This window comes from Miscanthus floridulus, chromosome 4, assembly GCF_019320115.1.
Source record: "Miscanthus floridulus cultivar M001 chromosome 4, ASM1932011v1, whole genome shotgun sequence".
Taxonomy (NCBI): Eukaryota; Viridiplantae; Streptophyta; class Magnoliopsida; order Poales; family Poaceae; genus Miscanthus; species Miscanthus floridulus.
Genome location: NC_089583.1, coordinates 50,664,720 through 50,692,214, shown reverse-complemented (window position 1 = coordinate 50,692,214; position 27,495 = coordinate 50,664,720). Strand labels below are relative to the sequence as shown.

General features: G+C 41.9%; 1 protein-coding gene and 1 pseudogene across 2 annotated transcripts; both read left to right on the top strand.

The window, feature by feature from the left end:
- The first annotated feature begins 3,532 nt into the window (after positions 1–3,532).
- On the top strand, positions 3,533–8,297 carry LOC136549698 (probable protein arginine N-methyltransferase 3; annotated as a pseudogene).
- Positions 8,298–8,859: 562 nt separating this feature from the next.
- LOC136549699 (cyclase-like protein 4) lies at positions 8,860–12,728 on the top strand. 2 transcript variants are annotated; one of them, XM_066541074.1, is made up of 7 exons: positions 8,860–9,436; positions 9,578–9,622; positions 10,413–10,485; positions 11,131–11,228; positions 12,029–12,099; positions 12,222–12,351; positions 12,442–12,728. In XM_066541074.1, the coding sequence occupies exons 1-6, from the start codon at positions 9,007–9,009 to the stop codon at positions 12,345–12,347; spliced, it is 843 nt and encodes a 280-aa protein (XP_066397171.1). In that variant the 5' UTR covers positions 8,860–9,006; the 3' UTR covers positions 12,348–12,351; positions 12,442–12,728. The 2 variants fall into 2 exon arrangements, with proteins under 2 accessions (XP_066397171.1, XP_066397170.1); XM_066541073.1 differs by having other exon boundaries at positions 12,222–12,728.
- Positions 12,729–27,495: the final 14,767 nt, after the last annotated feature.

The following is a 27,495-nucleotide window of genomic DNA, read 5'->3' as shown; positions in this document are numbered from 1 at the left end:
AGGGTGTTTTTATATGAATAGACCTTACTATCTTCCTTATGTTCACTTGTTCATGGAGTCATTAGCAGAACAGTAAAGGTGCGTTTCCTGTATTTCATCGTCATGACAGTCTTTGTTCAGGTAGGCAATTGTTTTCATTCTATGTATGTATAAGCCAATTTTAGCCTATTAACTAAAGGAATGGTATGTTCAATATTATTAATTATGCTGCTTTTGTTCAGGTTGTGGATTAGAGATGAATAAGAGGGGTTCCATGATGCATTGGTGCATTGGCTACGAATCTGAAGGATGAACTAATTATATTTATTTTGCCTTGCAAGCAGGAGTGCCACATAGAAGGAGCACAACTACATTGTTTCATTATGTAAGTCTATATACATCAGTACCTTTAGTATGCTCTATGTACCGCTTGTGTTAGGACATCAGTTGAGAAAGATGTTATGGTAGCGTCCATTGTTATTGTAAAAAGTACTCTTGTTTGTGAACATGATTTATGGATGTAATGATTATATATCTGTATGCTTTGTGTTCATGAAGCTATTAAGGGCCTAACTGAATTAGTAACTATTGTGAAACCGGATGAAATTCTATCATCGTCGCTATACGTATGATGCGGCAGGGATCAAAAGTATATCACCGCTGAATCCTTTAGTAACCCGACACCGACTGAACGATCATCAAAGGCAGATCAGTGGTGCCAGGCGGTGGTGACCATGACCTTTGTACTGGCGGATCATACGCTGAAGCGACGGTGGTGTTAACCTCTACAAAGGCATCTCGGTCATCGAACCGACAGTAAACTCGCATCACTGATAGTTGGGTCAAAGTACAAGGCGACGGTGCTGGTGACCACTACACAGGCGGTTGATGTGCCTAGACAACAGTTTTGATAGCGTTGACACAGTCAGATCATTTGCCAATGCGACTGTGTTAGTGTACATCCATAGCCGGATCGTGCTCTAATGCGACTGATGTAAGGACCTAATCACAGACGGATCATAAGCCAATCGGTGGTGTTAGTGTACATCGCAGTCGGTCCTAGATGCCGACGGTGAAGGCTATGACCATCACTGTCGACAACTTACTGCCAAGGCCTAAATTTGACTGCGATGTGGGTTACGACGCGGCTATGAAAGGTGCGAGTGTAGTAGTGCTTCTTAAGAGCAAGGTCCTATACTCCTATGCTAGTGCCAGCCCCTCCCAGCATGCTACCGCTTCAACCACTTCTGCATTGGTTAGACCTTTTCAAAATTAAAGCTGAGGCCCCTAGGAAATTTCTAGCCGCATCTCTTGCCACCGCAACTGCAGCCGAGTAGTTGGAATTCTTAGCCAAGGCCGCATCGACAGTCACCTTTGATAACCCGAATAGTGGGGGAGCCATCTTGGTGGCATTACATGCTAGTTGCTCCTGTTGCTCCCTGTAACCGGTTTGATCATCAATAAATCCTCCACAAACCTCTCGACAAAACAATGCGTCGAGAGAGGGCTCTGGTAGACATCTTCATGAAAAACCTTGCGCCACTCATGCCATATCGCCCAAAGGCGTACCGCCACACGTGTCAGTGCATCATGAGGCATGGATTTCATAACAACGGACAATCGTGATTTCACATCCTCTTCACTAATCATACTCAAAACTTTAGTCAGTAATCTCCTCCCTCTCTAAAGCCTAGACCGCCTTCGTGCATATGGCAGTGTAGGAGAGCATGTTTCCATGAATCTGACTCACCACACAGACTGCAACGAAAATTGTCTGCCATGTTCCTGTGAAACCTTACATCTTGAGTATAGATTGTCTGGCGTGCAAGCCACCTAGAAAGACTCTAACCCTTGAGATGCTTTCACTTTCCACATATCAACCCACTCTTTCTCATCTGCCTTTGTGTCCGATCTGCCGGACGTGTGATCTTACTAGGCCATATGCTCCTCCCGATTATGCACTAGCATTACGTAGGTAGACTTGACTGACAACATCCACGACTTCTCATACTACCACGCCCAAAAATCTTCCTGTTGTGAAGTGCACAACGGTATACTAAAAATAACTTCAGTGCCCATTGGAATAAAGAACTCACCCTACACCAAGGTGCCCTTCCCATCGATAATAGATCTCCATGTGCACGATGGTGAAGGACCTAACAGGCATCAACAAAAAATCCCTTCCCGGGTAATAAAGTGCCTTCAGAATACTGAGTGCTCAAAGCCTTGCGTCTTACAGTATCTGCCACGCCCAACAAGCAAGTAGGGTCAAGTTAAACAGCTCCATATCTTGGAAGCCAACCCCGCCTCTTAGGTTTTGGTCCTATCTGACGTGACCAAAGTTTCTTTAGGTGTGTTTGGTTGGGTAGTCAATTCCTGGTCTGTTCCCTAGAGACTTGTTTGGTTGTCTGTAGATGGGCTGGGGTCTGCTTCACGGAGCCAACCATACGTGGCTCTGTTCGCTTCTCTTATAATCCGTCTTTTTGAGCTTATTTTTTCAGCCGAAACGGTGTTTTGGTTTGTTTTTTTCACGAGGCGCAAGTTTCTATTCCCGTCACCTCTCTGTGTCCGTCGTCTTCCGTCCACGTCGTCCCTACTCGCCATGCTCGCGCCGATCGCTGGGGCTGCGGGTCATTGGGGAGGAGGTACGAGTTGCGACGGGGAAGTACGGGTCCCTGCGAGCGGCGGGGAAGTACGGGTCCCTACGAGTCGTCGGGGCGGAGGAGGTACGGGTCCCTGCAAGCGGCGGCGAAGATGGAGGTGAGGTACGAGTTGCTGCCGTGCGCGACGGAGGAGGTGGCGGCGCTAGACGCACACACACACAACCTAGTGGAGCACGACTCGGCGTTCCCCTTTCTCCGCTGCTTCTCCGAGGCCGAGGGGGATACGCTCGCGGCCCACCCATGGAGGCTGCGGGCGCCGCCACGGCGTGCTTCGGCGCGATGAACGCGGTGGCGCGGCCCACGGGTGGGTTGGCGTCGGACGCAGTTGCGAGGCTGTTCGGGATGCGTGGGAGGCTATGGCTGCTCTGGGCCGTGCAGACCGCCGGCGCGGCACTGTGCATGCTGGTCGGCAGGATTGGCGCAGCGGAGGCGCCGTCGCTCGCGGCCACCATGGCCGTGATGGTGGCGTGCGCCGTGTTCGTGCAGGCCGCGTCGGGGCTCACCTTCGGCACGCTGCTGCCGGGGTGCTGCGCGCCCACCGCTTGTTCAACAACTTTCCTCGACATGGGTATACGTACCAGCACGAAGAGGAGGTAATTATATGCAAACCAACTAAACACGTCAATTACTGGCCGCAGAGAACCAAACCAAATGAGTAGAGATTGACTTGCTGGGACATGCTAAAGCTAGCCAGGCTAAAATAGGGGAGGAAACCAATCAAAACGTTTAGTGCTTGCGGACTCCGCGGCGATAGTCATCGGAGTACCTTGTTGTAGACGACCGCACGTACTGGGCTCCAGGCGTGGAGAGTATTAGATGGGCCGGCCTGGCAAATGGCAACTAAGAAAGGCCCAATTGCTAGGGTTGGACGACTAGTCCTAAAACCCCATCTGTCTAAAACCCTAGTTCGGTGAGGCACTAGCTCTGAGCGGCGGCGCGGCGACCGGTGAGACGGCGGGCCGAGCGAGTGCGCCAGGGAGCTCCCTGCAAACCACGCTGCGCAGTAAATGGAGCGCAGCTCTGCAGAGAAGGAGGATCCTGAGGCAGAAGAGCCGCTAAGGTCCGAGCAGGAGGAGGAAGATGAGGAGGAAGGAGAGGAGGGGTGGGACGACTGGTGCTCCGACGGCGAAGATGTTGGCGGCGGGCTGCTGTGCTTGTTCTGTAGCTCGCGTTTTGACGCCGAGAGCTCACTCTTCGAGCACTGCGCCGCCGAGCACTGCTTCGATTTCCACAGGATTGTGAAGGAGCTGGGGCTGGATTTCTACTGCTGCCAAGCTCATCAACTTTGTCCGCTCCGAGGTGTGTCAGCAACACCCTTCTGCTGGCAGTAATCTTTTTTGGCCACGTTAATGCCTGCAGTAGATTATCAGCTCAATTGCTTTGCTTAAGTAAATGGTTCTATGGTGGTATGAAGAGCTGTTTAAGGTTCAAGTTTGTTAATTTCTGTGCGTACTCTGCTTGATTTCTAGCCGTTGCTGATTCATAGGTTGCAGAGAAAAAATGCTGGAGCTGTGGCCAAACATTTTCTTCCAACACCGAACTCTGCAGCCACTTGCACGCAGTGGCTAGTTACCTAATTGAGGGAAAGGTGCCATGGGAAGACCATGTGTACTTGAAACCTTTCATGGAAGACGACTCCCTTCTGCACAGCTTGTCAATCGATGAAGATGACGATGAAGATGAGGACTGTGGGATGTCAATGGAAAGAGGACAATGTTCAGCAGGGAATGGGGTTTTAGCTGAACCACTGGGGAACACACTGAGAACCATATCGGAAAGAAATGGTTCTGATATCAGCCCTCAATTTCATCAAGAGTGTACTATTGGGAGTACACAATGGGAGGACAGGGAGTCTCTTGCTCATAAGATGAATGATAGCCACCTAAAGGTTGCACGTGCTAGTGCTAATGCCAAAGCAATCAAAACTGTGGATGATAACTACTTTGGATCTTACAGTTCATTTGGTATCCACAGGGAGATGCTCTGTGATAAAGTAGGTGAACTCTTTCTGGATTTGTGGTCAACAAGTTTGTCAAATATGTATGCCTATTCATGTCCAATATGTATTTGTGTGGCCTAAACACACCAAATGCTCTGAATAACCTTTTTCAGGTCAGAACAGATGCTTACAGAGATGCTATTTTAGACAATCCTAGCCTATTAAGTGGAGCAACTGTACTGGATGTTGGTTGCGGCACAGGAATTCTAAGGTATCTAAGCATTCACCATATGATGATCACCTACTAATTACTTATGCGCATGGGGGTTAGTTTATCTTGACCATGAAATTCAATGATGCAAGTCTTGGATCCTGTAAAAAAGCAAATAGGCTTCATATTGCACATCTGGAAAACATAACAACTGGAATAATAGTTCACAAGAAAGGTTTGGGTTGGATAATTGTACTCAACTGGCTGGTTATGGATAATTTTGACTTGGTTGCACATTAAGGTCCTATAAGTAGGTACAGTGTTGACAAACCTGATCTAGTTCATGATTTAAGTTGACCATCTATATCTAAAGTTTTATAAGGATTGGCAAAACAAATTTGACATTTATCGATTCATTGTGGAAAGTATTTTGATGGCATATAACAGTTTTCATTTAAGATGATTCTGTAGATATTGCTAGTAAAATTTTAAAAAAAAATGACTTAGTAGTTAGGGCAAATCTAAATGGACTTATGTTTGTGATCAGAAGCAAGTACTAAAGCTAGAACAACTTTCCTATCGTGACCAGGAAGCACTTCATGTTATATAGTGATCATATTTCTGAAGTCCAATGCTGGTCATAAAAATGAGTAAATGACTACTTTTGATGCATGGTGAATTGTCAATTTCGCATGTGCATCTGTTGATATGCTTCCTATCTACAGTCTTTTTGCAGCTAAGGCTGGTGCATCTAGAGTTGTTGCTGTTGATGGGAGTGCAAAGATGGCTTCTGTGGCTACCCAAGTATGTCTCTTTTGTCTTCACTATTGTATTAAAATACGAACCTCTTTGCACCATGAGTATCTTATAGGTATTGCATGATGCAGGTTGCAAAGAATAATGGTCTATTGTATGATGAAAACGTGAAAGCAGAACAAAAGCAAGGTAGTGCTCAAGTGATAAGCGTTGTACATACAAAGGCTGAAGAGCTAAACCAGAAAATACAAGTCCCACAAAATGGCTTTGATGTGTTAGTGAGTGAATGGATGGGATATTGCCTGCTGTATGAATCCATGCTAAGTTCTGTCCTATATGCACGTGATCATTTTCTAAAACCTGGTGGTGCTATTCTCCCAGATACTGCAACTATTGTAAGTCCTCAGTTGATTGCTTGTATTATGTCCTGTATTTTCTGCTGTTTGATAACTCATGCCTGATCCACCCTCTAGCTTGGTGCTGGCTTCGGGAAAGGTGGAACTAGCTTGCCATTTTGGGAAAACGTATATGGCTTCGATATGTCATGTATTGGCAAAGAAGTAACTTCAACTTCAGCTCGATTTCCTGTAGTTGATGTACTGTCTTCTCAGGATATTGTGACAGAGACTGCTGTACTCCATGTAAGTTCCTGTAACTGCATATTTACTTAGTTTCACTTCTGATATCGAATTTGTTAAATGTCTGTAGAGCTAGATATCAACCTGGGTGTTGACTACCTTAGGGTGCGTTTGGCAGGGCTCCGGGTTCCTGTATAAATGTTTTGGATATGATGAATCAGAATCACTTTGTGAAACCGTTTGGCTGATAGACTGTTCCGATTCACAAAAAATCAAATAAAAGTATACTTCAAAAAATTCCAAACTTTTTGTGGACGAAGAACAACTTAAATACAACCCATTTTAACTTGTTCCACTTAACTAAAAAGGATTAATTGAAAAAAAAATGAGGTGAGAAGGAAGAATGAGAATCACTAGAAACCACCTTTTCACCGTTTCTCTCTCATAGTACAAAAGCACGAAAGGTTTCGTTCCAGAACCGCTATGTCCTTTCTGCGTTTGGCACCGATTCCCAGTGTTTCTCGCTAGAAATGGGAGCGGAATGGCTGCCAAACGTGCCCTTAATGCGATGCATGGGTTTCTCTATACAGGGCAAATTTCGCAAAAGACACTAAAGTTGCAGTACTTACACCTTGTAGCTCCACAGAACTACACTTTATTTAGCAACCTTTTTCTTTTGCAAAGTTACACTTTGAGGAATCAAGTTTAAAAAACTAAACCTCTATTATCATCTATCACAAAACTACACATTTTTATTGTCATCTGTATGGCAAAACTACACTTTTGAGATCTGATTATCTGAAGAGTGTGGTTATGAAATGAAGTGAGCACAAATGTGTAGTTTTGTGACATTAATAGACAAGAAATAATAAGGTTGGGTGACCCTAAAGGTAACTATCGAGCAGGTGGAGGTGACTCTTGCGATCTGAGTATCTGACTATGAACGAACAGGTAGTGGGACCTTAGTAATCGCAGAACCAACTCGGCATGGTTATGGACCTTGCTATCTGAAAACAAGGTTCAATTCCTGCAACCTGACTTAGGCAAAACTGGAATACAAAAAGAACAATATCGTTCAACACATGTGGAATTCTCAAAGGCTGTCTTGCATGGGTCATCTGACACAACTGAAGAACAATGTTTGCACAATCCTCTCCCATCCCTTCCAAATCTGCCTAAATGTGGTCTTTATTATTACATCGGCCCAGCCCAAGGACAGGTGGCACAGTACCCCTTTTATGTCGCTCTCATTTTTTTTGATGACTTGACCTTCATTCCTTACAAGAATCACATAATTGAGTTCATGTGCACAAGACCGAGTGGCTAGCTGTTGCATATCTGTTGTGGCTGGTGATGTGGTTTGAATTGAAGGACTGATGTCCTCATCAAGAAAAGTGTAGTTTTGTCAAAATGATTCAGGTGTATTTTTTTGATACCTATGTTTTGTGAAACTGGTTTTAGAAAGTGTAGTTTTGTTAAAGCCCCCCCCCCCCCCCCCCCCCCCCCCCCCCCCCCGAATTGTACTCTTATGATATTTCCCGGGTTCGAGTCGCGGTCTCCTCTCGTTGCATAGGCGAGGGTAAGGCCTGCCACTGACACCCTTCCCCAGACCCCGCACAGAACGGGAGCTCTCTGCACTGGGTACGCTCTTATTCGGTAAAATGTGCTCAAATGCCACTTTGAATTAAGGGATTTATACTAACATCTTGCTTCTATTTCTTGTATTCAGTCCTTTGATCTTGCAAGTATGAAGGAAAGTGAGATGGATTTTACTGCAAGTTTTGAGCTGAGGCTCAGCGAAAGTAGTGCCGCTGTGCCTGGAGTGACCTGGTGCTATGGCATTGTCCTGTGGTTTGACACGGGCTTTACCAACAGATTCTGCAAGGAGAAGCCTGTTGTCCTCTCGACCTCTCCCTTCTTGACTCCAACTCACTGGTCACAAACAATCTTCACCTTTGAAGAGCCCATTGCAATGGCGAAGGAGGGATCAACCCCGGCTTCATCTGCATTGGTTGGCACATATGAGTGCCCAGCTACGATGCTCAGGTCTCGGATAAGCATTGTGAGGGCATCTGAGCACCGTAGCATAGACATATCGGTTGAAACCACAGCAATCAGTTCAGATGGCCGGAAGCGCAGCTGGCCTGTTCAGATATTCAACTTGTGACCAATCATTATACCTCTTTGGATTCCCTACCAACTTATTCCATGAGCAGCAATTGTTATTACAGTTTGTTTTGGTCGTTTAAGTTTTGCACACTGAATGGAGCACTTTGTGCAACTGATTTTGGTAAAATGATGATCATAAGGATCAGATTGGAAGGCTTTCTGGAATGGTTAGGGTGTAATGGTGTAGACGAATCAAATTGAGACTGGTTTGCCCCAAGTTCAGTTGAATGATGTTGACGGGGTTGAAGGCAAACATAATGTATTTGTTGTAGTGATCAAACGTGCTTGCGCATCACAATTCACAAACAGCGATGACAAGGAGCTTGTGGCCAACGGTCTTTTGAAAAACTCTAGTTTATGAAACCGATGGATGCCTGCATTGTACTTTTAAATTAAACAAAACAAACTAAAGCTTGTGGAATCAACTTATATGATATGATGCCCTACATTCAAAAGCTGCTAAAGTGGGAGTAGTATACTGGTATAGTATCTCTAACCTCCTTCGTTATTCTTTCCATATTATTATGCACAAAAATAAAGCCAGGGGAAAGTAACACTTTGTTCAACACGATCGTAAGCAATGATGTGGAAATATTTGACTTCCGCGGCGCATCAAGCAGTTGGAGTGTGCTTTATTTAGCTGCTGGGTGTTGACACGTACGTGGCATCTGCACTGCACTGGGCAGTCCAAGTCCAAGGCATATCCATTCCATGGAGCTCGCGCCCCTGCTCCTTCTCACCCAGCTGCTGCTGCTTCCGGCGGTGGCGGTTGTCTCCGGCGAGCCCGCCGCGCACCCGGGCTACGCGCACGCTGAGGAGGCATGCGGCGGCGTGGCAGGGGCAGAGGCAGCAACGGTGCTGATGCCGGCGCCGGAGCGGCGCGAGGAGTTCGACGGCGGCCGGATCGTGGACATCAGCCACTACTACCGCGAGGACATGCCGGCGTGGGAGTCGTCGGAGGGCACGGGCGAGTTCCTGCAGCTCACGCGGTCCATGCGCAACGGCTCCGACATTGCCAACTTCTCGGAGCTACGGCTCACCGCGCACTCCGGCACCCACGTCGACGCGCCGGGACACGTCTTCGAGCACTACTACGACGCCGGCTTCGACGTCGACACACTCGACCTCGCCGCCCTCAACGGTATATTACTATCATGATGCTTTCAGTATATACTGTAGTTAAGCAGGATTTCTTTATCTCGAAAAGTAAGTAGAAATGAATTAAACTAATTAATTTCATTTGAGGTGTGAAATTCAACTTGTGAGTTGAAACGGTGTGCAGGGCCAGCGCTGTTGGTTGACGTTCCCAGAGATAAGAACATCACAGGTAAAATAGACAGACACAACAGACCAGTATATACTTTTTTTGAGTAGTATAATTGCAAACACTACTGCAGTACATACTTTGCTGGTAAATTAGCATTAGCCAAGATCCTCACCTTTCCCTTTTTTTTGTAGGATTATATAATTTGGCTTAGAGAATGTATTTAGAACAAAATAATAATAAGATTGTCCAATCAAATACGTTCAGTGCCTGCAGCTTTATGAAACTTGAGATGACTGGCTCTAAGATTTCTTAGAGTTGTAGCTGTGTCAAACATTCTAACTCTAGCTCCTTACATATGTCCATCCATAACCCTGCTATGTTTAGCTAATAGTAGATAATATTGAAAACCTGATGTAGAGCTTTGATAAATAAGATCTATTGATTAAACAATCTCATGTTTGTTGTCATATACTGTGTATACCCTACTTTTCCTCACCAAATGAGGTCCCTACTTTCGATAGCCCTCAACACCATCACACAACTATAAAAATGATTATCCATACACCCTCTCCTAAAGCATCACCCTGATGTGGAGGCTAGGATACTTCTATTCTATTATCTAAAAAAACATTTCCATAAGCGGTTCAAATTGTAAATTGCAGGTGGATATCTTGGTGTTTATCTTAGGTTTTCAATGACCAAGCATTATCTAACGTCCCGTGGTGCTTTTGGAATAGTTAACAAAACTCGCAAGTGCTTTTAGATTAAAAATGGTCTTAATATGATAGGTATGTAACACTGAGTTTGATTCAAGACAAGTCACAAGATATTGCCTTTTTTCTCATTGTAGCTGATGTTATGGCATCCCTAAACATTCCTAGAGGTGTTCGACGTGTACTCTTTCGTACCCTAAATACAGACAGGTATGTTTTAACTCCATATCACACAGTCCAAAGAACATGCATAGGCACATGCAAACACATCCATTTCTACATTTCCCGTATCGATGGATTCAACATACCGAGCATGATAATGGCTAATCTGTTTATGATTTTCATGGTTTTGGACCTAGTGCACGTAATTGTCATATCACCAACAACAGTTTCAACCTAAATAAATTAGATCCATTTGGAATAATGTTGACCCATTGAAGATTACCTGATTTTAATACCCCCTTCAATTCCAAATATTGGTTGTTTCAGGATTCTAGTTTGCCAAACTTCTTCAACTTGGCCATAAAAAGATACATAGATTGATAATGCATATATTCATCATGGAAAATGCTTTCATAGTATATAACTTTCTGTTTTTAAGATATTAAACTTTTACCAAACAAAAACAAGTCAAAGTGTTATATTGGAGGCAGTGTGAATGTTCTAAACGTCTTACATTTGGAATCAGAGGGAGTACCTTATTAATCTTAGAATAGCCTCTTCAATAATGATCTTGTTACCTTTTTAATATTTGAGAAGTCTAAGTGAAAAAAATCTATATTCATGGGTGACAAAAGTAGGGCCAAAATTTGTGTCAATTGTCGAATGTGTTAAAACACCATACTTTTTATGCAGAAAGCTTATGTGGAAGAAAGAATTTGATACAAGTTATGTTGGCTTCATGAAGGATGGTGCACAATGGTTGGTTGATAATACCGACATCAAACTAGTTGGTAAGTTAGTTCCATTTAGATGGTCACTTGTGGCCTTGCAACAATATTTCTATTGAATTTAGAATATTTATGTCCCTTTTATCAGTACTAGTTAATTGTAGGTATTAGCAATTGCCTATGAAAATGAAGGGCAGATACAAGTGATTTTTTTTTATTCCTAAAGTGTCCACTATCTGAGTCATTTCTGCACTTCAATATTTTAGATCTTTTATTGAGTGAAATAGGTCAATATATGAACAATTACTCCAACTTTAAGCAAATGGTTTAAACAATTTTTATACATGGAAGACACAGACATTGTTAACAACATTTTCTAAGTTCAATCTTACAATCTTGTACACTTTTGATCCTGTTGTTTCTTCATACGGTCTGAGCTTTTGTGCATGATCTGAGCTCACAATATATATATCATGCTGGCTAACGTAAGTTACAAAACTGTGATACACTTGTTACTAGTAAGAGTTAGTTAATTTAGTGGCATGTTTGCACCAAGCTTATTTGTGTTACTATTTGATCCTTTTGTTTTGCTGGTAGAAATTATCTACTCCGCCTAACTAACATTGCATGGATGCTTGGAGATCTTGATTTATTGTGAGAGGAAGAAAAATACACTTGAATGAAGAGCATAGCAAGATGTAACAAATTAAACGGATTTTTTTGGGTACAGAAATAATCACAAAATAAGATCTGGATGACGAATGTGTACTAGATTATGCTAAGCATTTAATAATCGGCCCCATGTTTCTCTTCTACTTATCTCATGTTTCTTCTTCTAGCATAACATCCTTTAGTTCATGCAGGAGTTGACTACTTGTCAGTGGGCGCATTTGATGAATGCATTCCAGCTCATTTGGTATTTCTTGAAAAAAGGGTAATATTTCCATCCTATACACTTGACTTTTAGCAATCTGATATATACACAAACTTTGAGACTTACAGATTAGAAATATCCACACCCTGATTAATTGAACTTGATATTTTTCATCCGTTTAGGAGGTCATCCTTGTGGAAGCCTTAAATCTGGAGCATGTTAGCCCTGGCATATACACCTTGCATTGCTTGCCACTAAGATTGCGGGGTGCTGAAGGTTCTCCTGCAAGATGCATCCTCATCAAGTGACATGGTTATAACCATCTCAAAAAAGCATTGTACAGTTGATCTTGAAATGTACCTCCTCAATCTTTTAGTGGTGCTTATAGAAGTATGGTTTTAGTGTACGTGTTTAGATGGGAGGACCCAAGAATATGGAGTGGACACTGATATGAGCTGGGCCAGGACTGATCCAATGTGGAGCAACATACATTAATCTACACTACATAAAACTTGAACGTATATGAAGTTTTATAGACTGGACCTCTAGTCTGGGTTCTAGATCCGTCCCTGCAAGGGGTGAGTATGTGTGCGTGTTTGAGAGTGTAAATTTAGGTACTGTGGTTTGAGAAAATATTATTTATATGATGAAATAAGAATACATCGATTCATCCACGTGACAATTGGAAACCGTGTCTCCCATCACTCTTAAACCATTTTCTCCTAATATTATCTCATATTAGAACTCTATTGCGTAATTATTCTCCCCGTCATAAAACAAATCAATTTATAGAGTTGTTCTAAGTTAAAATTATCTTAATTTTAACCGAATCTATGGTGAAGGGCACCCATATTTATCAAAACTAAATTAGTATTATTAGATACACCATAAAATACATTTTCATAGTATATTTATTGGGCGCAAAAAAATATTGATATTCTTCTCTGTAAAATTGGTGAAACATTGTAGCACTCGGTTTTAAGAATAAAACCAGATACATACCATATGTGAGCCTAGGAAGTCAAATCTCACATATAGCTACAAATAAGGGTAATATCGAAAGACAATGCTCAATATATAACGTACTTAGTATAAAGGATATAACCTTAGACAGCAACAGCGGAAAGACAACTCCGATCTTCGGGTGAAGACTCAAATTTCACAGGGACAACTGACTGGTTGATCATAAGCCTAATTTCTCCAAACTCTAGCAATCTGGTACCCATCCGGGATTTTTTCAAAGATTTTAAAAGTAAAGCAAGCGTAAGTACATGTCGTACTCAACAAATATAACATGGGGTTCATGAGGACTCAAAAGGTTGATACTAGTTTAACTGCAATTAGCTTTTAATGAGTCATCTTTTAGCAATTGAGTGGCAATAAGTTTATTCACAAGCCCATATAAACACATGATCAGGTAAACATGAATAAGGAATTGCATAAACGATAATCATTAGTGAGTATCTTCATCATCAGTACCATCCGTGTTCATCATCATTAACCGATAATGATCATCTATTCCGTCAATATTCCAAGGCCGCTCGTGACCGTGAGCACGATTGATTTACCAGTTTTACACTCTACAGAGGTTGTACACTTTCACTGTGAGTCATGATTTACCCTTTTCGTCCGAGGTAGCTAATCTCTTGACCCACTTCCAAGGAAGATCGGCAGGGTTCACTATAAAGTCTTTCAAATATTCGTCTAACAAGTTAGGGCCATTAGATTCACTCGGCAAATAGATGTAGAGCCCCCTTCCTGATGGCATAATGACGCGCAGCCTATACACAAGGGGACAGAGGCCGCACTATACCTGACTCGTCAAGACATTCTTACGTTAATAAAGGTAACCACTAACAAGCTAGAAAACATCCTCATACTGAGCTAAAGCTAGAGCCATATAGCCCTTATAGCTGTACTATAAGTCTCGGATGATCACTTACAGATAAGTCATTAGGGAGAGAAATCTAGAACACCATAAAATAGTCCAATGCTCTAGCCCCCTTGTTCCATATTGCTAAAAAGCATCTTTTAGTGTTTATTGCATATACCATTAGTCAAGTTACAAGATCATGGTTGTAGTTGAGCACTAGCATCATACTACCTAATGCAATACCCCATAGGAATCAAGGAATCCAGGATATCAAATAGCTAGAAAAATTACTACGGTTGCCAAGGTAGACACATGCATATGATTAAAATGATATTAAGGTGAATAGGACAATAAGGAAGATTCTATGCTATACTTGCCTTAAAACTCTGATCCTTCTTCAAGTCCAAAACTTCAATGGAACTCCTTCTTGATCAACATGTAAAGCTCACCGACTAGACAAGATCATAAAGCACCACACAAGCATCCTTGTAATCATACATAAAGCAAATAATAGATCTAAATTAGAACAGTACACCAAACATAATAAATAGCAAGTGAAAAGATTTTAAAGATGTTTTACACGTTATTACGAACACACAAACACGAAAAGCACTCTAATCGGAGCTATAGTGAAAAAGATACATCTACCGATAGATTTGCTTTGAAAAGAAACTATAGGCTCTATTTATTTTAATTATAAAACATATATAAGATACTTCAGAGAAATATCTAAATTGTTTTAAGCCAAATTATATTTGTATTAGAAAACCAATATAAGATTAATCTTATTTTATTTATAAAAGATAGAGCTAAAAAAACCTAAGTTGCTTTTAATTGAAAAAGTAGCTTCATATAGATTAATCAAATTACTATTTTATTCAAAAGCTCTAAACATGCTAAACAATATTACTACACGTAGATTACGTCATTACGAACCTAATGCAACTTGAACGGGTCAAATCAGAGTTAAAACGGAGAAGATATGGCTTAATGAAGATAGTGGCAATTTTGTAAATAGATGAAACTTGATTTTCGAATTTAAAATAGATAAAATCTGATTTTAAACCGGTCAAGGACTATAGACACTATTTTGAAGAAAGTCAGGGGCTCTTTAAGAAAATCGCAAGGACAACAGGTTTTATTCTACAAAAATGTGAGGGCTCTTTAGCAAAACGGCCCGCGAAGGGGTATCTTCTAATCTAGGCCGTTGATCTCAGATCGGGCGGTGCAGACCAAATGGGGGGAATGGGGGTCACCGGAGCGGCGCTGTGCGCGGCGGCGCCATGGCCGGAGAACAGAGGACCTCGCCGGCGTTTATTGTTTTCGACGTTCCGGGCATCATCGTCCATGGGATTAGCACGGGGAGGGAGAGCGGAGCGAGTCGAACTCGATTAGGGGATCCGGAAGACAAGCGAAGGCACAGAGGCATGCGTGAGCTCGATCGGGTGGATTGGGACTCCGACGAAACAACGGCGATGACACTACGATAATAGAAGGTGAGAGAGAGAGAGAGAGCTAGCACAGTACCATCTTCTTGCTTACCTCCTAGCGAAGCTCAGCGAGCGGTCTCGAATGACGGCGGAGCGGTGGAACTGTGAGGCGAGCACGGTGACGACGGCGGCTAGGGTTGCAGCGGCGCAGTAACTCAGCCGATGCAGCTTGCTCTAGAGGTCGGTAGGGAGGAGGCATGATGCGGATGGCTGCTATTTATGGCTCGGGGAGCATCTTGGCGTGCACGACAAGGCAGACGAGGCGGGGCAACTTTGGACTCTCAGCGGCGGAGTCCGCTTCGGCTACGATGGAGGTAAAGGATGGTGCTGACAAGTGGGCCTGAGATGGTAGTGACATGGAGCACGAGGCCGGGCTGTTAGTGACTGCACGCAAGGGAAGAGGAGGAATGGTGCGGCGCGGCCTGCTTGCTGGGCCGGCTCGGTAGAGAGCGAGGTTGGGCCGCCCGCGGGAGAGAGGGAGAGCGAAGCAGGCCAGGGGAAAGGGACAGCAGGCTGTGGGCGCTGCCGGCCCAGAAACAGAGAGGGAAGGATGGGCCGCAAGGGGAAGGGAGCAGGCCTTCGAGCCAAACTGAGAAGGGAAGGTTTCTTTCTTTTTCTTTTTCAAAGCTTATTTTAAATCCATTTTCAAAAACTATTTGAATTGGTTTGAACTTTGAACCAAAACCACTCAGTACAAAGAAACAAATGCACTAGCATGTATGCAAAATAGTGTTGCTACACCTTATGGTGAATTTTAATTTAATAAAAAAATATTTCCTATGTTTTTATGAGCACAAAAATTCAAAATTAAATCTTTTTAGCTATATTTCAAAAGAAGCAAATTTTAGGGTGTTACAATTCTACCCCCTTAAGATGAATCTCGTCCTCGAGATTCACAGAGATGGTGACAAAAGAGATGCAGATTCTCCGCCTTTGGATTCTTCTCTACTTTGCATACCTGTTAACCATACTCCAAGTAACTTGTCAAACTGATTCCAAGATTCTGAAAGGTACTCCAAATAATACTCAGGTAACTCCGATCACTAGGCTACCTTTCTTTTTTAGTCCATAATATCAATTCTTTTTCTTAAAATATTAAACTTCCAACGGAGCTTCCTTACTTTCTTGGTCTAAAGTAGATTCTATTGCCAACTTTAAAACATTAATGACTTCAGATGCTCAGATCAAGTTGCTCAACTCTCAAACGACTATATTTAGTCCATGGTGTCATCCGAATCTTCTTAGCATAACTCTCCTCTGCTAAGGGCATCGGCCATGACTTTGCTTCTCCAAGTGATAGCACTTTTGCAAGGCATAATCAATTTCATTCCAACGATGATGTCATATGCTCAAAACCAACTTTGTGAAAATGTTCCTTAGATTCTTATGATCCTCATAGATGTCACTTATCATGCCCAATTAAATAGCACCTCAATGTTCCACAATGGATAACTCCAGATCATACGTCAGATGTTCCATCTCATGTTTTCTTGCTTAAACCTCTATTTTTTCTTGCATAAGGACACATCTCACACCTTGACAGGGTGCATCCTAGTGGATATAAAGCTCTTGTCCTGATCTAGCAAAGCTAATATATAGGTTTTACCTCAACCTCTTTTTTTTACTCCTTCAAATACTTAGCTGAGGTCTCTTGATCCAAATGAACTTAAAACCTTCTCCAGTAATACTATCAATATCTTGATGGTCTTGGATAAACTTCCCTTGAACCTCTAACCAAACCTCATTATTAAAACTCTGAATTCTGCTCACATCTTCGAGTGGATTCCAATCACATCATTAACTTCTTTAATCCCAAACCTTCTTGTCATGCTTAGTATATCATTGGGATTTCCTGAGACTCCATAGAACCATCTATAGTTAGCAGATCTCTCATTCCTATGTCATCAATGCCTACTTGTCTTGGGTATGTTGAAGATTGGACCCCTAGCTAAGGATAGCTCGAATTGCAGAGCCATATTAACAAATGCATCCATTCCTCGTAGACTGATCCAATAACTTATCAACCGAGCAAAGGATACTTACTCTAGCTTATGAAACCCTTAAGTGATATACATCCTCTGGTACCACCTTTCTTATCAAATTAACCGATTCTTCCAAATGAGAGCTAGAGAGCATAACTGAACTTCATATGGCACCTTGAGCATTCGAACCCTTCTTAAATTCAGCATGCTTGTCAATAGGTGGTGCTTGATGTGGGTTGTTCAACACACTTTGAGCAATAATCTATAATAACTGAGTCTGCGTCATCAAAGCTTGCTCTATAGATGGAGGATTTGATGGCGGTGGATTAGAATTGGCATGATTCCTTACCAGTGAGAGCTAGAACCTACAAAATCACCTTCACTTGGGCTACCCCCTTAAGAAAAGATCAACTAGGGGACACAAAAAGGGTAGCTTCCACCTTCTTCTAGATGAGCTAATTAGTATCAAGACGTTCTAACATCCCAATGATACTCTCATGTATGGGCAAGAACAAGAAATCTGAAATTCCTCGCGAGCAGAAAAACAGCAGCACAGTAAAACAACTGTAACTCTCATTCTGTTAATCTAATGAAGTTATAGCTTATACCGTTGGAAAGCTTATAAAATTCTCCACAACTTCCTTATAGAACACTTTTCCAAATTCTACAGTTCAGGTAGTCGAAAACAGTGACAACAGAAACTGCTCTAGGTTTTAGACAGCGCGGTTGCATCATGATTTTCATCACTCTATAACCAAAATAGCTATTAGGGTGATTCTTGTAGTCACAGAAAGATATCGAAGTCTACTGTTATCTAGAATTTTCTCATGGTTTTTGATCATCCAAAATCAGAAATATAAGCTGAAGAGGGCAGGCTGCTCCGAAAGGCAGGATAGGGAAAACAGAAGAAAACCATAACCCTACTATTTATTTCATTAATCCTTATACCTTAGGCCTATGAACTAAATGAAATTGTGGGAACACCCAACAAGATCATTGCAATCATTACAAAGATTCAAAACAAGCATAAACATAATGACAATTCAACAAAGCACTAAAGGTGCACAATTCAATCATTGACTCAACTTGCGAGACTATCGTCCTTATTGTACTAGGGGTAACAATCCTAAGACTCGTCTTTAGATTACGCAAGAAGGTGGTGAGGAGCAGTTCTAAAAGCATATCAAATCAAGGAGGGAAGATGAGAACAAGGACTTTAAAATAAGCACCAAGGTAGAAATGAATAGCAAGGGTAGAGATATAGTAGAGAAGAAAATATCAAGGTTCATAGAGCAAGGGTTTTTGTAGCAACTTCTAAACCTTAGAACGACCAGTTTCTACTAGGCTTGCGTCCTACAGTCAGCATTGCTCTGATACCACTTTGTAACACCCAGTTTTAAGAACAAAACCAGATACACGTCATATGTGAGCCTAGGAAGTCAAATATCACATATAGCTACAAATAAGGGTAATATCGAAAGACAACGCCCAATATATAACATACTTAGAATAAAGGATATAACCTTAGACAACAACAGCGGAAAGACAACTCTGATCTTTGAGTGAAGACTCTAATTCCATAGGGACAACTGACTAGGTTGATCAGAAGTCTAATTCCTCCAAACTCTAGCAATCTGATACCCATCCGGGATTTTTCCAAAGATTTAAAATGTAAAGCAAGTGTAAGTATATGTCGTACTCAATAAATATAACATGGGGTTCATGAGGCTCAAAAGGCTAACACTAGTTTAACTACAATTAGCTTTTAATGAGTCATCTTTTAGCAATTGGGTGGCAACAAGTTTATTCACAAGCCCATATAAACACATGATCAGGTAAACATGAATAAGGAATAGCACAAACTGGTAATCATTAGTGAGCATCTTCATCATTCAGTACCATCCGTATTCATCATCATTAACCCTTAATGATCATCTATTCTATAAATGTTCTAAGGCCGCTCATGACCGTGAGCACGACTGATATACTAGTTTTACACTCTGTAGAGGTTGTACACTTTCACCTGTTAGTCATTATTTACCCTTTCACCCAAGGTAGCTAATCTCTTGACCCACTTCCAAGGAAGGTCGTAGGGTTCACTATGAAGCCTTTCAAAGGTTTGTCTAACAAGTTAGGGCCATTAGATTCACTCAGCAAATAGATATAGAGCCCCCATTCCCGATGGCACAATGACGCGCAGCATATACACAAGGGGACAGAGGCCACACTATACCCAATTCGTCAAGCCATTCTTACTGCCAATAAAGGTAACCACTAACAAGCTAGAAAAGGTCCTCATACTAAGCTAAAGCTAGAGCCATGTAGCCCTCATAGCTATACTATAAGTCCCGGATGATCAATTATAGATAAATCCTTAGGGAGAGGAATCTAGAGCACCATAAAATAGCCCAATGCTCTAGCCCCCTTGTTCCATGTTGCTAAAAAGCATATTTTAGTGTTTATTGCATATACCATTAGTCAAGTTACAAGATCATGGTTGTAGTTGAGTACTAGCATCATGAAAGCATCTAGGCCCCTAGTTGGGTTTCAGTGATTAATGATGACACTGAGATTACTATGACTAACGTGTGTTTTGCTAGAGGCAATTTAAGTCAGGTCATGGTAATGGCAATTGATTAGGAAATCATGGTTGTCATGCCCCTGACGATGGAAATCGTTTCGGTTTTCAAAGGATGGACGACAAGGTTAAGGACGCACTAGTTCTAAGTGTCATTTGGTGATGGAGAGACACTTAGAGTAGTTTAGGACTTTGTTTTTCCTTTAGCCATACTATTAAGGGGGTATGGACTAGTAGCTTAACCTAGGTAAGTCTAGTGGGTTAGGTGTGGTGCACACTTATCAAACCTAGAACTAGGTAGCTCAGGGATAGCCCTAAGATCAATTGGAGTAGACTTCATTCACATATGATTTCGAGTTAGAAGTGAATGGAGGGTCAAATGATTGACCGGACGCTTGTCTAGTTGTGACCGAACGCTGGAGGGTGAGTTCGGTCAGTTTATTTGATCAAACTACAGTCATCTAGAACTGACCGGACGCTAAGTGGAGGTGGACCAGACGCTGGGTGCCCGTGTCTGGTCAACCCCAGAGAGGTTCTAGAGAAGGATTTTCAGTAACCGGACATGTCAGGTCAGTGCTGACCGGACGCTGGTTAGGATCTGGTAACTGATCGGACGCTGAACAATGAAGTGATCGAACTCTGGGTGCCAACGTTCAATTAACATCAGTAAGGTTCCTAGAGAGCATTTTTCTTGACTAGGACGCATCTAGTCAGTGCTGGCCGGACATAGGTCAGAGTCCAATCAGAGCTTAACGGCTCTTTGCCAGTATGACTGACCAGAGCGTCTGGTCAACCTGACCAGAGCATCCAGTCACCCCATAGAATGCTGACTTAGCCTCCAAACATTATGTTTTGAATGAGGGGGTATAAATACTTACTCCTCTCGTTCAAGGGAGGTCTCTTGCCAATTTGTTCAGCTGAGAAACACCTTGAGAGTGCAAGGGAGAGCAAGAGCCTAGTGAGGTGATTGAGAATTGAGAATCCAAGATTAAGGTCCTCATTAGTGCAAGGAGAGTAGCAAGTGTGCATCCACCCTTCTCATTAGGTTTGTTGTGGTCAAGTGAGAGTTTGTGCTTGTTACTCTTGATGATCACCATCACCTAGACGGCTCGGTGGTGATTGGGAGTTTGGTGATCATCCTGGTGGAGCTTGTGGATGACCCAACTCAAGTTGTGAGCAGTTGTGGGTGATTCACCCCGATGGAGTGTCAAAGAATCAGCCCGTAGAGAGCACTTGATCCTTGCATGGATCAAGGGGGAGCTACACCCTTGCGCAGGTGCTCCAACAAGGACTAGTGGAGAGTGGTGACTCTCTGATATCTCAGGAAAACATCAGCCGCGTTCCTTTCCCTCTCTTTACTTTAAGCATTTATATTTAAGCAATTCATTTCAAGTCTTTACTTTCCTAGAATTGACATGCTAGAGTAGGATTGGAACCTAGGGTGCAAAACTTTTGTGCGGTAGAAGAATAGAAACACATTCTAGGCACAAGGGGTAAAGTGGGCTAAGTGTAGGGTTTAATTATTGCAAAGAATTTAGAATTAGCCCAATTCACCCCCCCCTCTTGGGCATCTTGATCCTTTCAATTGGTATTAGAGCCTCATGCTCACTTAATTAGGCTTAACCGCCTAGAGAAAGATGTCACACGGGGATAGACCTCCTCCTATATTTGAGGGAGATGATTTTCCTTATTGGGAAATTCACATGGAGGCATATCTAGAAGCTCTAGATGTTGGAGTTCTTAGAGCCGCCTCACAAGGCTTCCCAAAACCTAAGGATCCCGCACACCTTCAAGGTGATGAAGTAAATTACGAGAAATGGAATGCAAAGGCTAGAAACACCCTCTTTAGAGGCCTTTGCAAGGATGTTTTCAACCATGTTCAGAACCACAAGGACGCCCATGCACTATGGTCGGATATTTGCACGCTCCATGAGAGAACAAAGCATGAGCATGAGGAACGCTACCACCTTATTATGAAAAAGCTTAATTCATTTGAGATGCTTCCTAGAGAAAGTGCTAATAAGATGTACTCACGCTTGAATGTTCTTGTAGAGGAAGTCAATGGGCTTGGACTCACACAAATGCAACCCTCCGATGTTGTAAGAAAGATCTTGAGTGTCCTCCCCATTGACAAATATGAGCATATTGTGATGGTGCTTCATCAAGGTGATCTTTCCACCGCTACACCAACTCAAATATTAGGAAAGATCGATGCACATGAGATGTACATGCACATCACACCACAAGATGGCTCTTCTTCCACCAAGAAGAAAGACTTGGCATTCAGGGCTAGCCAAGAGAAGAAGGGCAAAGCAGGAGTTGATCATGATAGCTCAAGTGATGATGAAATTGATAATGCAAGTCTTGCTCTCATGGTGAGAAAAACCGCCAAGATGCTCAAGAAGCTCAACAAGAACAGTGTCAAGTTTGATGGCAAGAAGAAGAAATTCTTCACTAGCAATAGAAGGAAGCCCATCTCCAAGATGGATTGTTATAATTGTGGAGAACTTGGTCATCTAGCTCATCAATGCCCCAAACCCAAGAAAGACAAATACAAGAAGAAGTACAAGGGCAAGAAAGATGACTCAAGTGATGAAGATGATGATGAGAAGAAAAAGAACAAGCCATACAAGAAGAAGGATGGCAAGAAGAAAGAATTCCACAAGAAGAAGAAGAATGGCAAGGCATACATTATTGGTGATTGGCTCACGGATATTGAGTCATCAAGTGACTCATCCGATGATGAAAGTGAGAACGAGAAGGTGGCCGCTATTGTAATTGATTCTTCACTATCTTCATCGACACCGCCGCCGTTATCCTCTACACACCTATGCCTTATGGCCAAGGGTGAACAAAAGGTACAAAAGGGTGATGATAGTAGTGGTGATGATAATGCTAGCAATGATGAAAGTGGTAGTGATAGTGATGATGAATTTGAATCACCTTCTTATGATGATCTTGTCAAGTTGTTAAACCAATATACTAAAATCATTAGGAAGACAAGAGCGAAAAATGAAAAGCTAGAACTTAAGAATGACTCACTCTTAGCAAAATGTGACATAGCTGAAAAAGCTAGTGTTGAGCTTAGAGAAGAAAATAAAACTATGTCATCCAAACTCAAGGAGCTCAAATCCTCTAAAAAGGAGCTTAAAGAAAAACATGATAAACTTGAGGGGATACATAATGAGCTCACCATTAGCTACAATTTGCTAAAAGAAGAGTATACCAATCTCAATGTTAATCATGATAATCTTGTTGTTTCTCATGAGTTATTATCCAATGAGCCACATCATGCTACTAACAATGTTGTTAAGATTGATATAGCTACATCATGTGATGACTTGATTGTTGAGAGCATTGAGCAAGGTTCTAGTAGCAAAGGCAAGCAAGTGGTTGAGTCCAACAACTATGATGAGTATGTCAAGATCAAGAATGAGAATGAGAAGCTCAAGAAAGATCTTGAAAAGCTATCAACCACCAACACAATTGTGATAGAGAACCTTGATCATGATTGTGATATAGCTCTTGAGAACTAGAAGCTCAAAGAAGAGAACAAGAGACTCAAGATGGAGAAAAATCATGATGAACTTAAAGAAGAGAACAAGAAGCTCAAGTTGTAGAAAAGAACATCTCAAGACCAGCTTGAGCAAGTTCATAAGAGGCCAATATCTCCAAAGTGAGCTACTCATGAACACCGTGATGAAGATGGATAGAAGCGGTATTGGGTACTTGGCAAATCAAGAGAAGAAGGCTCAAGCTCAACATCAACAACAACACAAGTCAAAGCCTAAGCCAAAGAGATGTGTTGAGTGTGGACAAGAAGGACATTTTGCCCATGAGTGTCAAACTCTACCACCACAACCCTTGCCTAAGCATGCTAGACCCTTTGCTTTCAATGCTCATTACATGATTAGAAAGGATTCTAGTGGAAAAATAAAAGTCATGTTCTTAGGTCCTCCCAACAAGAATAGGCCTAAAAAAATTTGGGTTGCAAAGTCACTAGTTGAGAAAGTCAAGGGACCCCATCAAGTTTGGGTCCCTAAACATCAAGCTTGATCTCTTGTGTGTAGGTGAACTACAAGACCGGTGGAAGTCATTGGGTTATTAATAGTGGTTGCACTCAACATATGACCGATGATCCTTGTATATTCACCTCACTAGATGAAGAAGTAGATGGTCAAGAAAGGATAACATTTGGTGATAATTCAAAAGGCAAAGTTCAAGGATTGGGCAAAGCTACAATATCAAATGATCATTCAATATCAAATGTGCTATATGTTGCTTCTTTGAGCTTTAACTTGCTATCCATTGGTCAATTGTGTGATCTTGGCTTTCAATGCTTGTTCACCGAGAAGGAAGTGGTTTTGTCTAAGAAAGATGATGATCAAGTGATATTCAAGGGTTTTAGATACAACAACCTATATCTAGTGGATTTCACCTCCGAAGATACAAACTTGAAGACATGCCTATTCAGCCAAAACATCATTTAGGTGGCTATGGCATAGAAGACTTGCACATGTTGGGATGAGCTCACTCAAGAAGCTAATGAAGAATGAATTGGTGAGAGGTTTGAAGGATGTGAAATTTGAGAAGGACAAGCTTTGTAGTGCATGTTAAGCCGACAAGCAAGTTGCAAACACTCATCCTACAAAAGCTTACATGTCAACAACAAGAGTTCTAGAGCTCCTCCACATGGATCTATTTGGACCAACAACTTACAAGAGTTTGGGAGGAAATCTCTATTGTCTTGTGATTGTTGATGACTACTCTAGATATACTTGGGTGTTATTCCTTCATGACAAGACCGAAGTAGCAGCATGTTTCAAGAAGTTTGCTAAGAGAGCACAAAATGAATTTAAAGTGAAGCTCAAGAAGATAAGAAGTGACAATGGAAAAGAATTTGACAACACAAACATTGAAGCTTATTGTGATGACGTTGGAATCAAGCATGAGGTCTCCGCAACATACACTCCTCAACAAAATGGTGTAGTAGAGAGGAAGAACCAGACACTTATCACACTTGCAAGAACAATGCTTGATGAGTACAACACACCCAAAGCTCTATGGGCGGAAGCTATCAACACCACATGTTATGCATCCAATCACCTATTCCTTCAAAAGTTTCTTAGCATGACCCCTTATGAGTTGCTTAATGGGAAGAAGCTGGATGTCTCATTCTTCTAGGTGTTTGGTTGCAAATGTTACATCTACAAGAAGCGGCAACACCTAGAGAAGTTTCAAAGATGTTGTGATATTGGCTTTCTTGTTGGTTACTCATCAATGTCCAAAGCATATCGAGTATTTAATCATGCCACCGGCTTGGTTGAAGAAACATATGATGTGGAATTTGATTAATCTAATGGCTCCCAAGGAGCACATGAGAATCTTGATGATTTAGGTGATGAACCATTGAGGGAGGCTATGAAGAATATTCTGGTTGGAGACATCAAGCCCAAAGATGATGAAGATGATGTATAAGTGATTTATCCACCTTCTTCATCAAATGTGGCACAAGATGGTGATAAAGATGGGAGAGTAGAAAATAAAGATACTCATGTCTCTCATGATCAAATGGTGGCACAAGCTCAAGATGTTGATGCTCCACAACCTCCCCCTCAAGTGGTTGATAGAAGAAATTCACCCCTACTACAAGCACATCTACAAGATCTCATCATAGGGAGTCCTTCAAAGGGTGTAATGACTCGCTCTCAAAAACTTACTTCATTTATTGAACATCACTCTTTTGTCTCTTGCGTTGAACCTAAGAATGTAGAAGAAGCTCTTCAAGATTCAGATTGGATAAATGCCATGCATGAAGAGTTGAACAACTTCACCCGCAATGAAGTTTGGGCTCTTGAAGAGCGATCACAAGGTTCAAGAGTCATTGGAACAAAGTGGGTGTTCCGCAACAAGCAAGATGATCAAGGCATTGTTGTGAGGAACAAGGCAAGACTAGTTGCAAAGGGGTTCTCTCAAGTTGAAGGGTTGGATTTTGGAGAGACCTTTGCACCGGTTGCAAGACTTGAAGCCATTCGTATCCTCCTTGCATATGCATCGCATCATAAAATGAAATTATATCAAATGAATGTTAAAAGTGCTTTTTTAAATGGCTTCATAAATGAACTAGTCTATGTTGATCAACCTCTCGGGTTTGAAGACCCTAGATATCCTAATCATGTTTATAGGTTGTCCAATGCGCTATATGGGCTTAAGCAAGCCCCAAGAGCTTGGTATGAGCACCTTTGGGATTTCCTCATTGAGAAGGGCTTCTCCATTGGGAAGGTTGATACCACACTATTCACCAAGAAGCTTGATGGAGAGATCTTCATTTGCCAAGTATATGTTGATGATATCATATTTGGCTCATCAAATGAAGACAATTGCAAAGAGTTCAAGATGTCTATGATTGGAGAGCTTACATTCTTTCTTGGTTTTCATGTCAAGCAAATGAGAGAAGGGATTTTCATCTCTTAAGAAAAGTATACCAAGGACCTTCTCAAGAGGTTCAAAATGGATGATTGTAAGCCAATCAAGACACCAATGCCATCTAATGGACATCTCGACCTAGATGAGGGAGGTAAATCGGTTGATCAAACTCTCTACCATTCTATGATTGGTAATTTATTATATTTGACCTCATCTAGGCCCGACATCATGTTTAGTGTGTGTATGTGTGCTAGATTTCAAGCTAGTCCTAAGGAGGCTCACATGGTTGCCGTTAAAAGAATCCTTAGGTACCTTAAGCACACACCAAGCATTGGTCTTTGGTATCCCAAAGGAGCTAGATTTCAACTAGTTGGCTATTCCGATTCGGATTATGTCAGTTGCAAAATTGATAGAAAAAGCACATCTAGGGGTGCCATTTGCTTGGTAGATCACTAGTGTCTTGGACCTCCAAGAAGCAAAATAGTGTGGATTTGTCCACCGCCGAAGCGGAATACATTGCCGCAGGTGCTTGTTGTGCACAAATTCTTTACATGAAGCAAACTTTGCTAGACTATGGTGTAATTCTAGAAAAGGTACCCCTTTTGTGTGATAATGAGAGCGCGGTAAAGCTTGCTAATAATCTGGTTCAACACTCTCGCACCAAGCACATAGATATCCGCCATCACTTTCTTAGAGATCATGTTGCTAAGAATGGTATATCACTAGAAGGTGTAAGGACTGAGGATCAATTGGCGGATATCTTCACTAAACCGCTAGATGAGGCTACATTTTGTCGGTTGAGGAATGAGCTCAATGTGCTTGATTTTAGTAACTTCACTAAAAATGAGCTTGTGTTGTCCCTTGCATTGCATTGTAACATAAAACATGTTTAATTTTTAGTAATGCACTTAGGGCTTGTCTAACATGGTTAAGATAACCACCAAAAAGCATGTGAAGAAGCTTAACCTTGGATCAAACTTGACAAGCAACTAGAATTACTTTCAAGTATTGCATTGCATATGCATGTGTGTTGCCTTGTCGTTTCTTTTCGGTTATATTTTGAGTACCCGCTGTGTTTGTCCACAAATAGGGAGAGCATTTGAAGCT